Genomic DNA, 15,885 nt, shown 5'->3' on the forward strand with positions numbered 1-15,885 from the left:
GTGAAAAGGATATTTAACGATAAAAACCCTTATCTTATATTTGTATAAACATTTGGTCAATTTATGATATAAAATACTATTTTTAAAATCATACTTTAGAAGTACGGTTACAGTTTTATAAAATACCCCCCCCCCCCCCCCCCAAAAAAAAAAAATCAATGAAATTTACGAAACATCTGCAGTAACTCAGAGTGGTTCATGTCAAGAACAGAGTTATCTCCCTTCCCATGCCAATATATTTTTCATTTTGTTTCCTGCACATTTGAATTCGTCATTTGTAAAATATCGGGGTCGGAGAATTGTGCCATAAATCAAACAACGCCCGTGTGATCTCTTACTCAGCTATGAACAAATGCGTCAAAGTGGGTGGCTGCCCTGACCCTATCTGGGTTAAAACCCCACCTATCCATCAGCTGTGTCTCACTTGCTAGAACTAAGCTAATACTCTCTTTATCAATTGGGACAGGACACTGTATGTTCAGCAGTCGCGACTTTCATCTAATTAAGTCCTTTTCAGAGTCGTGACATTGTTGTATATCACCCTCCGTCCTGCTGTTATATATATGTCTGTGATGTCGCACTGGGTCAATGAATCATTACACTGAGACGTTAAACCAACAATATATCAGGATCGTTTTATCTTACCTTTCTTGTTGGATGTCGGAACAGCAGTAAAGTTATATATGTCGGATAAAGATATAAGTCATTAGGGTTTAAGACGCCTCGACAAAACAGCAAAAAACAATAACAAAGACAAAAAGCATGAGATTGTTGACATATTCAAAGATATTTTCAGTTAGAAGTTTTAGTTACATTACATATTAAATCATTTTAGAGTAAAAATATTACGCGTATTGCCTTTTTGATTGCCTTGACCTGACCCAAGGAAATCTGACTTTGACGGATGGAAATTATGTTAATCCACTGCAGCGATAGAAATTAATATGTTTAGTCTACTAGTACTTATTGTGGGTTTCGAGAATTGAGGACGTCAAATCATTCTTCAACTTCATCATTTATTCTAATTCTTAGTTTCATATTCTAACAGTCTCTTGTTCTAGTTGAAGGGTGCCGTTGCCACGAAATACTAAGGTAGCTCTGTCGGCTTGATTGACTGCAAAATAATGCAGAAACGTCTATGAATATACTAATATTTAGACGCAAATATGAAAATAAACAGTCACTTTAATAATGTCTTACTTCTCGGTGACTGAAGTTTTGTATTTAATTGCATAATTACCGTTTTATAACCTCTACGGTCCCCCGCTCACAGCACAGTCTCTTGCACATAGCGATACCAACAACAACAACAAAGTTACTTCCCTTTACAACTTAAATGAAGACCGCTTAAATATAAAATTAATCCAAACAATTGATCAGAATCCAACACTTATAATGATAACATATAGCAAACACCCTAAAAGTGACACAAAGTCCTCATGATACGTGAACTATTGGTGAGTTTGGCAAGAACCGCAGGTCTAGTGTCCATGTCTGTGGCTGCCTCCAGGAACTATATTGGTGTATGTCTCCCCCTACAGCTACACACGCACCATGTTCCGCGCCATCCCAGCCCTACAGGACCACCTCTCCCAGCTGGCGCAGAGCTTCACCGTCTTCATCCCCCACAACGACGCCTACGCCAGCCTTCCCTGGGCCTCCGTCAACTCCCTGCTGAAAAACATCAACAAAACCAAAGAGGTGAGATGGGGACTGCGAGGGGCTGCTGTCAGAGTGGGGTTATACTGGCTTTGTGGATGGGGACTGCGAGGGGCTGCTGTCAGAGTGGGGTCATACTGGCTTTGTGGATGGGGACTGCGAGGGGCTGCTGTCAGTGTGGGGTCATACTGGCTTTGTGGATGGGGACTGCGAGGGGCTGCTGTCAGAGTGGGGTCATACTGGCTTTGTGGATGGGGAATGCGAGGGCTGCTGTCAGAGTGGGGTCATACTGGCTTTGTGGATGGGGACTGCGAGGGGCTGCTGTCAGAGTGGGGTCATACTGGCTTTGTGTTGTAGTAAGCTACAAGGCGACACTTTCCTCGAATTAATTTACGGATCCTTCGCCCCTAAAAACTTATTTAATTTATTACTGGACTGCATACATGTTCACCACAATTCAATATCAAGCATGAATAGAACACCGCAGAATACAAAAAACCACGAGAACCAAAATAAATAAGAATATGATTCCAAAACATAATAGAAAAAGCTAGATACTATAATTTTAGTTTTTCTCGCCTACCGACCAAGTTTTTTTTACACTTGATATTTTCTCAACCAAGAAATACAAACCGAAACAAAAAGTCGCGAAGACGATCGGGTACGAGGATGGCTTTGAGTCATTCTTTCGACCCAAACAAAATATGTGAACGCAGGCATGTTAGGGTTGGGATGACATACACGCAAATGTCAATGGCAATTTGTAATTTTTGCGATGCTAGGATGGGGATGCTGACGCATGAATGGACCAGACGTCTGAGAATGTGGATGCAGGATTATTTTAGGGACCGACCATTCAATATATTCAGAATATTGTTAGAGATATATTTTCACTCCTTCACATTATGTTCAGTGTTTTCTTCTTTGAAAGGAGAGGTTCAGTATTTTTGTATATTGCTTTCAGGACATCTTGCATGTCCAACATCCACCAATTTTTTTTTAAAACCCGGAACAACAAAAATATGTTTTCGAATATTTTCTTGAACACTTTATGTTAAAAAACAAAACCTCCACCATCCCACCATACACACACCCTAAGATATATTGGTAATGTAGGCGATTGGCTCTGCTTGACACTGGAATATACATCACCTTACCCGACATTCTCTTGCAGCTGATGCAGGCACACATCGTCACGGGTGTTGCTAAGAACATTGACGAACTCGCCGACAGACAGATGCTGCAGGCGGATAAAAACGTCATTTACATCGTCAAAAAGTCGGGGAACGGTGAGTCAATCCCCTCCATCTACAGTGGGATGATGGTACCTTAATCCATATATACAAGACAGGATTGTGTTTTGTCTGTTTGTTGTTAAACGCCGCACTCAGCAATATTCCAGCTATGAGGACAGTCTGTAAATAATCGAGAGTTTGAACCAGACAATCCAGTGATTGATATCATGAGCATCGATATACGCAACTGGGATACGATGACATGTTTCAACAAAGTCAGCGAGCCTGACCACCCGATCCCGTTAGTCGCCCCTACGACAAGCATAGTCGCTTTTTACGGCAAGCATGGGTTGCTAAGGACCTATTCTACCCCGGATCTTCACGGGTAAAGACAGGATTGACAAATCGACTTCAACTTCTTACCGAAACAGTTAACTCTGTCTCTGTTTCAGTGTACGTCGTCAACAACAACATGTGGGCCAAGGTGATCGTCCCCGACATCCCGGCGTCTAACGGCATCATTCACATCATCAACAACCTCGTCTATTACCCCTACAAGACCGTGGCGGAAATGCTGGATTCCACAGATGAGCTGCGGTATGTTGCTGCATGTTTGGAGTCTGTCATATATCACCTGGATTATATCCAGTTCCGACCATCTGGGAATCTTAGGCTTGGAGAGTTGGATTTCGTCTTATTCAAAGCACATTCTGTTCAAATAAGTTTATGGATTGTTTAAATACAATTTAGAAATCTAGGCTGAAAATAGACACGGAACTGTCTTTCTTTAATAACTTCAATAAATCGTGGATGATGTCTCACGCTTAATACCCTTGACGATATCTTTGTTCTGAGTCCGGTGTCCAAATGTGGGATATCATTAATACAAAATAGTCTTTTTTCCTTCGAGTCAATTACGAATGAAACAAAAGTAATTCCATTTTTAAAATGTTCCTCTTTTTTTCTCTCGTTTAATCAATACTTTGAGAACCAATAACAGGTATTTTAATTTTCTTTTCATTTCGATCATCAACCCTTTTTAATCATGTAATGTAACTACACAGGTGTGACTGAGCATGTGTATTGTAATTGCAGCGCCTTCTATATGATCATGTCCGGCCTCCCGGAGTTCAACAGCCTGGTCAACAAAGGGGAGAGAAATCTCACAGTGTTTGCGCCCTCTGCTGACTTCCTGAACTCCCTCGCCATCTCCCGACTCGACCGCATCCGAAACAGCACACATGTTTTAAGAAAGGTATAGTTGCTGTTTTTTATAATTTACAGGAGTTTCACTTAAAATAATATTCGATTGATAATATGCTATGTCTTTTAACTTTCATTATGACCTTAGCTTTGTGAAAACCTTCTTAAGTGAAGTTTCATGACCCAAGTTTATTAAAACCTGTATGACTGCGTCATGTCTCGAGACGCACGACTTGTCAGATAAACACGGGCAATGATTGCTTGAGCACTGCCTGTTCTGTGGCGCGACACACAATCAGCTGCGACACACAATCAGCTACGTCACACACTGTAGTCAACCGTTCATCCTTCAGTAGCTGTACTGAAAAGTGTGGGGTACATAGTCTGCGTGGAATCCCGACGGGTGGTTCAAAGTTCCCTATACTATTTTATTCTATTCCTGTCAAACGATCTATAGCCGTGAATGAATATGGTTTTACACCGGTTTTAGAAATAGTCACGCAGTATCATGACGGGGACACCAGAAATGGGCTTCACACGTTGTTGCCATATAGGAAAGCCGGGTTTTCGGCGTGATGAGCAAAAACTTTAACCACTAGACTACCCAGCTGTCCTTAGACAGTAGCTTTAATTAGAACTGGTACACAATATGCCATAATGAGTACAATATGGCCAATCATTGGTTCCCCCTGTCCCTTGGTTTAGTGCAGACACTCTTACTGAGTCTTGAATTAAACTAGAAATTAGTTAATGTTTGAAACATGTGTAATATTTTAGTTATTCCGAGGCCATCTGTTTCCGTCATTCCGACTGGACGACGAGTTCCTTCGGCGCTACCAAGTGGAGGAATATGTGTCTCGGAGTTCGCTCAATACGACCTTCACGCTGCGCAGGTCTGGGGATGGTAAGCGGGGCTTCCTATGTTTTATATACCTATAAAATGATATAAATAAATAGATGTAACACAGTGATATTATTGTTTTCGTACAGAGAGGAATGTAATTGTTGTAATTTATTTACTTTTTAAAATTCTTCAAAAACACATGTCGAGCTACCAAATTACCATTAAATGCCTTAAACAAATCAAAGACATGCTTGAATTTGTTAAAGTTCGTTATTCCAGATTACGTAAAAATGGAATCAATGACATGATGATAGTAAAAGTGGAATCAATGACATGACGATAGTAAAAGTGGAATCAATGACATGATGATAGTAAATGTGGAATCAATGACATGATGATAGTAAAAGTGGAATCAATGACATGATGATACTAAAAGTGGAATCAATGAAATGATGATAGTAAAAGTGGAATCAATGACATGATGATAGTAAAAGTGGAATCAATGACATGATGATAGTAAAAGTGGAATCAATGAAATGACGATTCTAAAAGTCCGAGCTAAAGAAAGTGTATTCATCAAAACTAGACTTTACCAAACAATTACAAACTCAAGGTCCAAGAACACAACTATTATACCTGTATCAAAGACTTCACCAAATAATCACATTTTCTTTGTTAATTATTAGCCACCATCAAACAACCATGTGTGTTTACTTTCTTTATATATAGACAATCCATTCTAGAAAATATAATTTGTTGTTTGCAGTTTAAAATAAATAAATTATACACTTGACATATTGGATGTTCTGAGGTATTGTGTAAGTGTACAACTATGGCTTTGTACAAGATTGTAACTGGCTAATACGGTCGACTTGAAGATCTGCAGTGATCAATGACGTTACAGATGTCCTTTATTTGCTGTTTTTCAGACACATATATCGACGCGGGGTACGAGCCGGCCTATATCGACCTGATAGGGCGTGGCTACGGCTGCAGTAACGGCGTGATCTACGTAATTGACGGCTTCCTCAACTACTCCCCCTTCAACCTCATGGAGCGGCTGCAAGGGGACTCCAATATAGAGTGAGTGGAGTTACCTCCCTTGGTGTATATTCTTTAAAGACTTTAAGGATATGTTTCACATAATTATACTGAAACACGTCCCATTTTAATTCTGGAAACCCAAAAGTCCAGAAACTCTACACTCTTTGCCCAGTCTCGGTTAAAGGTATTTACAAAATTAAACATGCCGTTTTCATGGGAACATACCAAGGAAGAAAAAATGAAAAAAAAATTGTTTAAAAACTCAATATTTAGACTATGTCGCCCATGGGCCTGCCCATGGGCGAAATCTGGCCCATGGGCGAGAATATGTTCCTTTACTTAAAACTCATGTTTTTGTTTCGCAAATACATTTAATGTATTCATTCAAGTATCATGACACAAAATTTAACTCATTTTAACTTAATTCAACGATTTTATAGCGATATTGAAATATTTCGCCCATGGGCGAGAAAAAGGTTTGGCCGATGGGCAGGCCCATGGGCGAGAATATGTTCCTTTACTTAAAACTCATGTTTTTGTTTCGCAAATACATTTAATGTATTCATTCAAGTACCATGACACAAAATTTAACTCATTTTAACTTAATTCAACGATTTTATAGCGATATTGAAATATTTCGCCCATGGGCGAGAAAAAGGTTTGGCCCATGGGCGAGAACATGTTCCTTTACTTAAAGCTCATGATATTGTTTCGCAAATACATTAAATGTATTTATTGAAGTATCATGACACAAAATTTAACTCATTTTAACCTAATTCAACGATTTTATAGCGATATTGAAATATTTCGCCCATAGGCGAGAAAAAGGTTTGGCCCATGGGCAGGCCCATGGGCGAGAATATGTTCCTTTACTTAAAACTCATGTTTTTGTTTCGCAAATACATTTAATGTATTCATTCAAGTACCATGACACAAAATTTAACTCATTTTAACTTAATTCAACGATTTTATAGCGATATTGAAATATTTCGCCCATGGGCGAGAAAAGGTTTGGCCCATGGGCGAGAACATGTTCCTTTACTCAAAACTCATGTTTTTGTTTCGCAAATACATTAAATGTATTTATTCAAGTATCATGACACAAAATTTAACTAATTTTTACTTAATTCAACTATTTTACGGCGTTATTAAAATATTTCGCCCCAGTTTTCGTCAGTCCCTTTCAAGCATCAACTAACTGTTTGCAAAGTATATTGTATCATGTGAAATATACTTTATATTATATCATTACATTACTATTTAAAAAGGGCATTTGGTTGGATGTTTCCTTTAGTTCTACAAATTTCACCTGTTTTACATACTGTAGCGATCTTTAATGAACCCGGCCTTACCTCTCGTAACGTTTTGACAGTTTATCATACGAATTCATGTGCGTGTACTCCAATTCATTGGAGTTATTTTCCACAACATTAAATTTTAGTTAGTTTCTATTTCATTTCCCATTTTATGTCCCGTTGATACATCACACTGGGCAATTACGTGACACTAGGTATGCAATATACAGGTACGCGTGCGCGTATTTTAATGAAAAAGACTATTCGTCTTTTATTGCATAACGTTTGGCTGAATATCTTACATTCTAACGAAATCTCGAAATAATTATTTAATTACATGCGGTTTCGAACTGACCAGTGGGAATTATGTTTCAATGCGATTGAGGAAAACGTGAGTGAATATTGTGACACTAAAGCAACTTTTAACTGCATTGTCACTTTTGGTATGAAAATGGTAACAGTTCAGAAAAAACAACAGCCTTCTTATGATAATTCTCATTAGTACGTTGTATCTAATTACAGTGTCGGCCTTATTTACAGGTGATTCTACAATACCTGCTCTCGGTCAATTACGATCTACCACACCACGCGTGAATAAACAGTTATGCAGGTGTTGCTGTGGGCAAATACCTAGCCTGAAAATGTTTATTTGTTTTTGGATACATGTTTTACAAATGTTCGTTGATATGTGGATATATTAAGCACAAAGACAAAAAAATGTTTATGAAAGATGAATTAGTGCCTTGATATATTCATCGAGATGTGTATCATCGTTTAATGGGGTCATTCAATAAACGTATGTTTGGAGGAGATATCAAAGGAGCCGCTCAATATACACAGTGTCGTCCGGTGAACTACCACCCCACCCTGTCCATTTGAGTTATGTAATCGGTACACAAATATATTTGATGCGGTGTCAGTGCGGAAGGAGTTTGAATTACGTCCGCCACTTGCCACAGAAATCCTCAAAGTATAGAAACAATAAACAAGGTCAATCCGTACTAATTACCTAATGACGCACGTAACAACGACTGTCAATAGGGAAAATGGTGAAAACAAATTGAAATAGATTTTAATAAAACATTATTGTACTAAATAACTCGCAAAAGCGGTGCCTAAAATTGTTTGACCGTGTTATGTGTGTTGTAATGGGCTTAATAAATTGAGAATGTATCGATGTTACAAACAAGTATATGGGACAGAATACTATGTTTCAAATAAGATGCCCAGAAACTATAGATCGGCACTAGCCAAGTTTAGATGTGGTGTGGCTCCTATTCGAGTGGAAACCGGTCGATACGAAGGTGTACCTGTCAATAATAGAAGATGTTTTCACTGTAATGACAGCGTAGAAGACGAGGTCCATGTTTTGTTTCACTGTGCATTATATGATGTTATCAGGGGAACTCTTTTTAATGAATGTATTGCTAAATCTTATAATGTTTTAGATATGCCCGATGTCGACAAACTTTGTTTTATTTTCAGTGACTCCAGTGTGTGTTTTATACTTGCCAAAGTCTGCTTTTTAATTCTTAATCGTAGAAAACATCTTTTATATGGATAACTTTTTACTATATATCTTTATATCATTTATGTATAAATTCTGTGATAATTCGTCTCTCATAATTCTACTGAATGGTTCTGTACATTTTATCTATGTCAAGTTGTATAAAGCTGTTTTATGTATGTACAGGAGTGAGACGTTAATAAACTATTGTCTGTCTGTCTGTCTGTCTGTAAACTGACGAATAGCAAGTAATTGTCATGCTGTACGCATGGTTCCATATACAAATTCAGTTATACAACCGGTATGAAACTGAGAACTGAGATACCAAGTACAACCTGCATTCACACACGGGAGCAATATACTTGTGTGTATACCCTCTCCTCTAAAAAATGTATCACTTAAGTATTTGCATTGTAATAAATATAGTAATGATAAAACTTGGTAATTTGGTAGGTCTCCGAACAGATATGATTTTCAGTTTTTTTACAGCTTTGATTGATACGGATTACGTACCTGTAGTCTAGTCACTGTCTCTAATGTATCTGCTTGTTAGAAATTTCAAATGTCTTGTTATAGCACTGTTCCTAAAATACGGCAGTTTCTTTTATCGGGTATAAATAGTTGATTCCTCTTGTCACGCAGTCATTTTTACTTGATCGAATGATTTCCACAAAAAATTACGGCAGAGAGTTTTGTATTTTATGATATTTTTAGAAGATTTTAGAAGATGCTTACATCACTGTATCTCAGAACGTAAAACTGATAACATTCAAACATGTAATTAGTACACAGTTAATTGTTTCATATAATTTCCTGCATATTCCTTTTTGAACAAAACGCCTACATGTATACTGATATCGGTGTCCACTGTTAAAAGGGTATTAGTGCAGTCAGCCATGGTAAATGGAGAGACAATAATAAGGTGATTAATTATAGTCTGTTGCAGAATATGCGGTATAAGTGTAGTCATTGATACATATACACATTACACATATACAGATGAAATACACGATATGATGCAGTGAAAGAACAAATTAAGATACGGTTTCTATTAAAAATAATTATACGATTTTGGATTTAATTAGCATGTTTAAATTTTCAGGCCAACACGGCTAAGATACAGCATCGGCATACTCAACTGGAGTTGTTTTTTGCCGGTCGTAAGTTCATTGTTTGACTGAGCACACTCGTGTCGGGGTTGCGATATTTTCTTCTCTTTGTTGGCAGCCTGCCACCGGTCTGAATTTTGAGAAAGGTCTCAGCATGGGACTGTTAATTACTTCTTAATGATGTCTACAAGCTTACAAACTTGTAGATGTTGGGTGCGGTTAGGACCAAACTTTTTCAGCTCAGAGTGTTAGTGGTCCTGGAACCCATAGTGTCAAACAGGTTCTGCACAAAACGTCCATCAGATTCTACTGTTCAGCAACATTGTCACTGAATTTCAGAACTCTGGCATGATATAATAGTCAAGGATTTCGAAGGTGAACGAGGGGAAAGGCAGGCGCACGTGGATTTACCCTCAGGTTATTATTGTCTGGAGTTCACATTTTGGGGCGTTTCATATACTAATTGAACAGAGTTCACCTGCACATGTCCACTTTAGTGATACAGACTGTAACCAAAAATGCAATGAGCCGTAGCTCTTAATCCCTTATAACAACGGTAACAACAACCAGGGTGAGGACACAGTAAGGTTAAACCGTGTCCAACAGACAATCTGAGGTGGCTATCTCCCATCAAGTCAGCTCTGTTTTTAAGCGCATAGTTATGTTTTTACATATTGAAATAAAAGGAATTTAAAAAATTATATTTAACAAACCTACACATTACCAAATACAAAACTTTATAACCCTTTCTAGACTTCGTTCCAATTAACCTGGATCATTCAACTCGCTCGCGAAGGTCGCATGCGACTTTAAAGTGAATACGTCTACAGTGTACACGTAACTTTTAACTGTATCATATATACTCATGATAAGCAATTATTTTCGTTCCTAATTCGAATGAGCACATTCTGAGGCTAAATCTGCATAAGGACAGATAAAATAGTTCTTTGTACAATGCAAACGATACAAACTTAGCGGCTGATAATAGAGACAATGATTTAATAATCTGCAATATATCAAGTGTTCTCGTTCAATCTATTGTACATATTGAAGTAATTTGTAAAGTTTCAAGGAGTACTAAAATGTTGTGGTATTATGAATGTATTTAGAATATGAATAGCGAAAAACAGTCACCATATCGGATGTACTTGTATAACTTGTCTTCCAACACCACGCTTGTGCCGAGGCCCATGGTCATAAAACTAATCGGTCCCATAAAAGGAGCAAATAGTTTCGCAGATACTTCTTGCTATGGTTCACTCCCAATTGTCAGACGACCTAATCATCAGTCAGACCAGTCAAGTGTGACCAGCGTACCTGCCTGGTTTTGGCTCCTAATTACTGAACTGCCCAATACTGTCATACTGTGGGCAGAGTAAGCGGCCTCGTTGAGTGATACAGACTAACCAGATTATGATTGTGTTTGTAAGTTGCGTTTAATCTGTGTCGGGTTGCAGTTGTTTTATTAGTCAAGACTAGGGGTAGTTTTTTCAATGAAACCTTTTAGCCGTTGAGTTTGTTTTGCATTCATTTCATTAAATACATTGTTAGGTAGAATAATAACACGTTATATGGATTAAACATCTCCCTAATCTGAGTATAATCTCACATGTACTCTAAGTACCGTGCTATATTACTTTGCGGAGACACTGAGTATAATTTTTTAGTTGGCATTGTTTGCTGTCTGATGACTTTACACAAATCCCTGCATTCAATAGACCCGTGAAGATCTTCAACAAACCATTCTTGGCGTAAAAGGGCGACAGCGCGTGTCGTAAGAAGCGACTACCGGGATCGGGTGGTCAGGCTCGCTGACTTGGTTGATGCATGTCACCGTATCCCAATTGCGTGGATCGATGCACGTAATGTCAATCACTGGATTGTCTGGTCCAGACTCGATTATTTACAGACCGCCGTCATACAGCTGAAATATTGCTAAGTGTGGCGTTATACAACTAACAAACAAACAAAACACAAAAAAAGAAAGTGTATGAGTACTAAAACTTGCAATAGATATGCGTACCCTACGTACACACATGAGTCCCATTCGACAGTCTACAACACACGAATAACTGTCAAACAAGTTTGGGTACCCCTTCTGTTCAGGCAAGTTATTTAGTTCGATAATTTTGTATTAAAATCCTTTTCAATTTGTTTTCATCCCTTTTCCCTATTCCATGCATGTTTATGTTGCTACATCTTATTGCTCATGTTTCCAAGTATTGTAAAACACTTTAATGTTTCTCCTTCTTAATCTAACGTTATAACATTTCCGGTCATTGCCATCATCTAATACACAAGAGATGATACCAAGACATATTTTATTCGGTTTTATGGTCTATGCGGTCTTACAATTGATTTTATTAGTCTTTAAATCTTATGTCTAGTAAATATTTTCACAAACAGGGCTGTTAACTGATATAAGGAATGTGACATCCAGTTGAGGACTGAATACGACGTACGTTAGTCTGGTAACGACATTTCTACAATAATTTTTTGAATAAACCGTTAATACGCCAGTTGTGACAGGGATGATGGTATGGTAGATGTAGCAGACATATTGACAGCCGTTGTTACGCGAGTCACTAGGTTATTAGTACGGCATTGGCCTTGTTGATTGGTTACATACTTTCTGTGGCCACTGGCGGACGTAATTCAAACTCCTTCCACACTGACATCGCACCAAATGTATTTGTGTACCGATTACATAACTCTTACTGACAGGGTAGGGTGGTAGTTCACGCGAAACGGACGACACTGTGTATATTGAGCGGCTCCTTTGATATCGCCTCACAACATACTTTTAATGAATAACCAATTAAACGATGATACACATCAGGATCGCGGAGAAAATACAAGCTTCGTTCGCGTTGAATATATATATCAAGGCACAAATTCATCTTTTATAAACTTTTTGTGTCTTGGTGCTTAATATATCCACATATCAACGAAAATATGTAATACATGTATCCACAAAAATATACATGTACAGGCTAGGTATTTGCCCACAGCAACACCTGCATAACTGTTTATTCACGCGTGGTGTGGGAGATTGTAATTGACTGACAACAAGTATTGTAGAATCACCTGTAAATAAGGCCGACACTGTAATTAGACACAACGTACTAATGAGAATATGAGAATTATCATAAGAAGGCTGTTACGTTTTTCTTAACTATTACCATTTTCATACCAAAAGTGACAATGCAGTTAAAAGTTGCTTTAGTGTCACAATATTCACTCACGTTTTCCTCAATCGCATTGAACAATAATTCCTACTGGTCAGTTCGACACTGCTTGTAATTAAATAATTATTTCGAGATTTCGTTAGAATGTAAGATATTCAGCCAAACGTTATGCAATAAAAGACGAATAGTTTCTTTCCATTAAAATACGCGCACGCGTACCTGTCACGTAATTGCACAGTGGGATGTATCAACGGGTCATAAAATGGGAAATGAAATAGAAACTAACTAAAATTCAATGTTGTACACGCACATGAATTCGTATGATAAACTGCCAAAACGTTTTGAGAGATAAGGCCGGGTTCATTAAAGATGTTGGGTGCGGTTAGGACCAAACCTTTTCAGCTCAGAGTGTTAGTGGTCCTGGAACCCATAGTGTCAAACAGGTTCTGCACAATACGTCCATCAGATTCTTCTGTTCTGTTCACCTCTCTTATGATAACATGTTTGCAGGCGACCAAAGGGGAGGTAACTCGCTTCGTGTTGCGTCTCAGCTACCAAAGTCGGCTTAATTATCAGAAGAATCCATTTCGTGGGTTCGAGTCCAGATTCGTCCCAATAATTGTCCACAATATGTATGCACGTGCTCATCATCTTAAACCTGAAATACCTGTATTCCAAGTTCACTTTATTTGCAAAACATATTCAGGCACATTGTGTGAATCTCGTTAACCCGAGATATAAGGCGCAAGTCCTGACTCACTCGGAGTTTTCCATTTTCAGTACCCATGTCTGAATGCTTTATTGCAGGCACTCTCTCGGATATCTGCTGCGCCTGCTGAACAATACGTCGGAAACACTGCTGTCACGTGAAGACAAGACCTACACCTTGCTCATTCCCCGCAACCTGGCTCTGAGAAAACTCACGTATACAGATTTCATGACTTTGGATAATTTCCCGCCGTCGGAGAGAATGAAAGTGAGTATTGACCCCAAACCATGATCTTCTTAAAAGCGGTCGTTTCGGCGGGCACACAGGCATAATACACGTGTATCTCCTTGTAATTTTATATAGACATGTTAAGGACAGATGCTGTGTTTGTTTGTTTGTTTGTTGTTTAACGCTGCACTTAGCAATATTCCAGCTATATGACGCGGTCTGTAAATAATCGAGTCTGAGTCAGACAATCCAGTGATTGATATCATGAGCATCGAATAATTGGGAAACGATGACATGCATCAACCAAGTCAGCGAGCCTGACCACCAGATCCTGTTAGTCGCCACTTACGACAAACACTTAACAACAAACCCAATAAAAGAGGAGGGCATACTTACACTACAATTGAGGATCGGGTGGTCAAAATGTCATCAGAATTATAGTGTGCCAGGATGTCCTAGTGGCATTGAGCATTGATCATGTTATCAACCACTGGTTAATATTACCAGGCCTCGATTATTTACTTGAAAGAGGGGCGGTCGGGTAGCCTAGTGGTTAAAGCGTTCGCTCGTCACGTCAAAGACCCAGGTTCGATTCCCGACATGGGTACAATGTGTGAAGCCCATTTCTGGTGTCCCCCGCCGTGATATTGCTTGAATATTGCGTAAAGCGGCGTAAAACCATACTCACTCACTCGCTACTGGAAAGTTGTCAACTGCGGCATGAAACATCATTCAATCGTTCACATTAATTGACCATTTATGTTTACGTTTCTGTTCAAAGGTGTTCTGGCGCCATGTTTTAAATGACACGGAAGTGACGTATCACGATTTAAAACAGGGCACAGTGAGGTCGGATGTTCTCCCAAAAGATGTTATGTTGGAAACAAACCAAGACGGTAAGATAAAATACAGATTAACAAAATCCTAATCGTATCTCTGTAATTACAGCGACTCTAGAAGAGTGTGGCTTCTCTATTCGATTCCATTGAAGCGGTACGGTCATCAATGGGTGTCGCCCATTTCTGGCGTCCAGTAATGATAGAGACGGAGTAATTCTAAAAATGATGTAAACACCTTATTAAACAAACTCATGGAATTTCATATCAGTGCAATTGTTTGAGGAATTTAACATATCATAAATAACATCACACGTTGTTCGAGGTAAATTATGCAGCTTGGGTTTTCTAAAGGCTTGATAAAAAAACATGCAACTAGAATATGTAGTGTGGAAATCAGTATAATCATATTGTTTTCTTCATGTTCAGGTGTATTTTTCAAATGGAGGCACGTCCAGTCCAAGGTTGTGGAGTACGACCGCCTCGCCTCAAATGGCGTCATCCATATTGTAGACAGCTTCCTGTTTACGACTTCAGACCCGAAAACGACACCAAGATCTACAACATATGTGCCCACGTCAACAACGAGGGTACTTCCGGTTTCTGAAACCGGGTGTGTGCTGAACCATCCTTGCCTTACAGTGTTACTGATGCTCTCCTCTGCAACATTCAGCCTCTTCACGTGACCACTGAAGCATAACACATCACCCCTTGCGTATAATAACAATAATAAACAACGTGCGCCGAGCACAAGGAAGTCCCCGTGTGTATATAGGTGTGAAAGACTTCAAACCAAAGAGGAGGATGTCTGTTCATATGTGTATCTTACGAATGCAACCAGTATTGAAAATACTCATATGTAAATATACACGTTAAAAGGCACACCCTGAAGTGTAGATTCAGTAACAGGTATTCAAAATGCCTTCACCTCTCTTTATATCTCTGTTAACCCTGTATGATAATGTTTGTTAGTTTATTGATTAATGTGGCTCCGCCTGGTGTGAATAATACAACGGTTACTAAGACAA

At 38.7% G+C, this 15,885-nt stretch overlaps 1 protein-coding gene across 3 annotated transcripts in view; it reads left to right on the plus strand.

Moving 5' to 3' along the window:
* The window catches only part of LOC124152584 (fasciclin-1-like), a 142,384-nt gene extending 126,499 nt beyond the window's left edge, over nucleotides 1-15,885 (plus strand). For 2 of the 3 annotated variants that reach the window (XM_048395070.1, XM_048395069.1), the window contains 9 exons: nucleotides 1,542-1,701; nucleotides 2,834-2,948; nucleotides 3,347-3,491; nucleotides 3,990-4,149; nucleotides 4,875-5,001; nucleotides 5,871-6,024; nucleotides 13,892-14,060; nucleotides 14,803-14,917; nucleotides 15,287-15,885. In XM_048395070.1, coding sequence (XP_048251027.1) covers nucleotides 1,542-1,701; nucleotides 2,834-2,948; nucleotides 3,347-3,491; nucleotides 3,990-4,149; nucleotides 4,875-5,001; nucleotides 5,871-6,024; nucleotides 13,892-14,060; nucleotides 14,803-14,917; nucleotides 15,287-15,543 — 1,402 coding nt within the window. In that variant the 3' untranslated portion in view covers nucleotides 15,544-15,885. Of the gene's footprint in view, nucleotides 1-1,541; nucleotides 1,702-2,833; nucleotides 2,949-3,346; nucleotides 3,492-3,989; nucleotides 4,150-4,874; nucleotides 5,002-5,870; nucleotides 6,025-7,820; nucleotides 7,885-13,891; nucleotides 14,061-14,802; nucleotides 14,918-15,286 lie in introns of those variants that run through there. The other variant, XM_048395071.1, reaches the window with a different exon arrangement.

The sequence above is a fragment of the Haliotis rufescens genome, unplaced genomic scaffold (assembly GCF_023055435.1).
Source record: "Haliotis rufescens isolate VD_foot unplaced genomic scaffold, xgHalRufe1.0.p SCAF_14, whole genome shotgun sequence".
NCBI classification, from domain to species: Eukaryota; Metazoa; Mollusca; class Gastropoda; order Lepetellida; family Haliotidae; genus Haliotis; species Haliotis rufescens.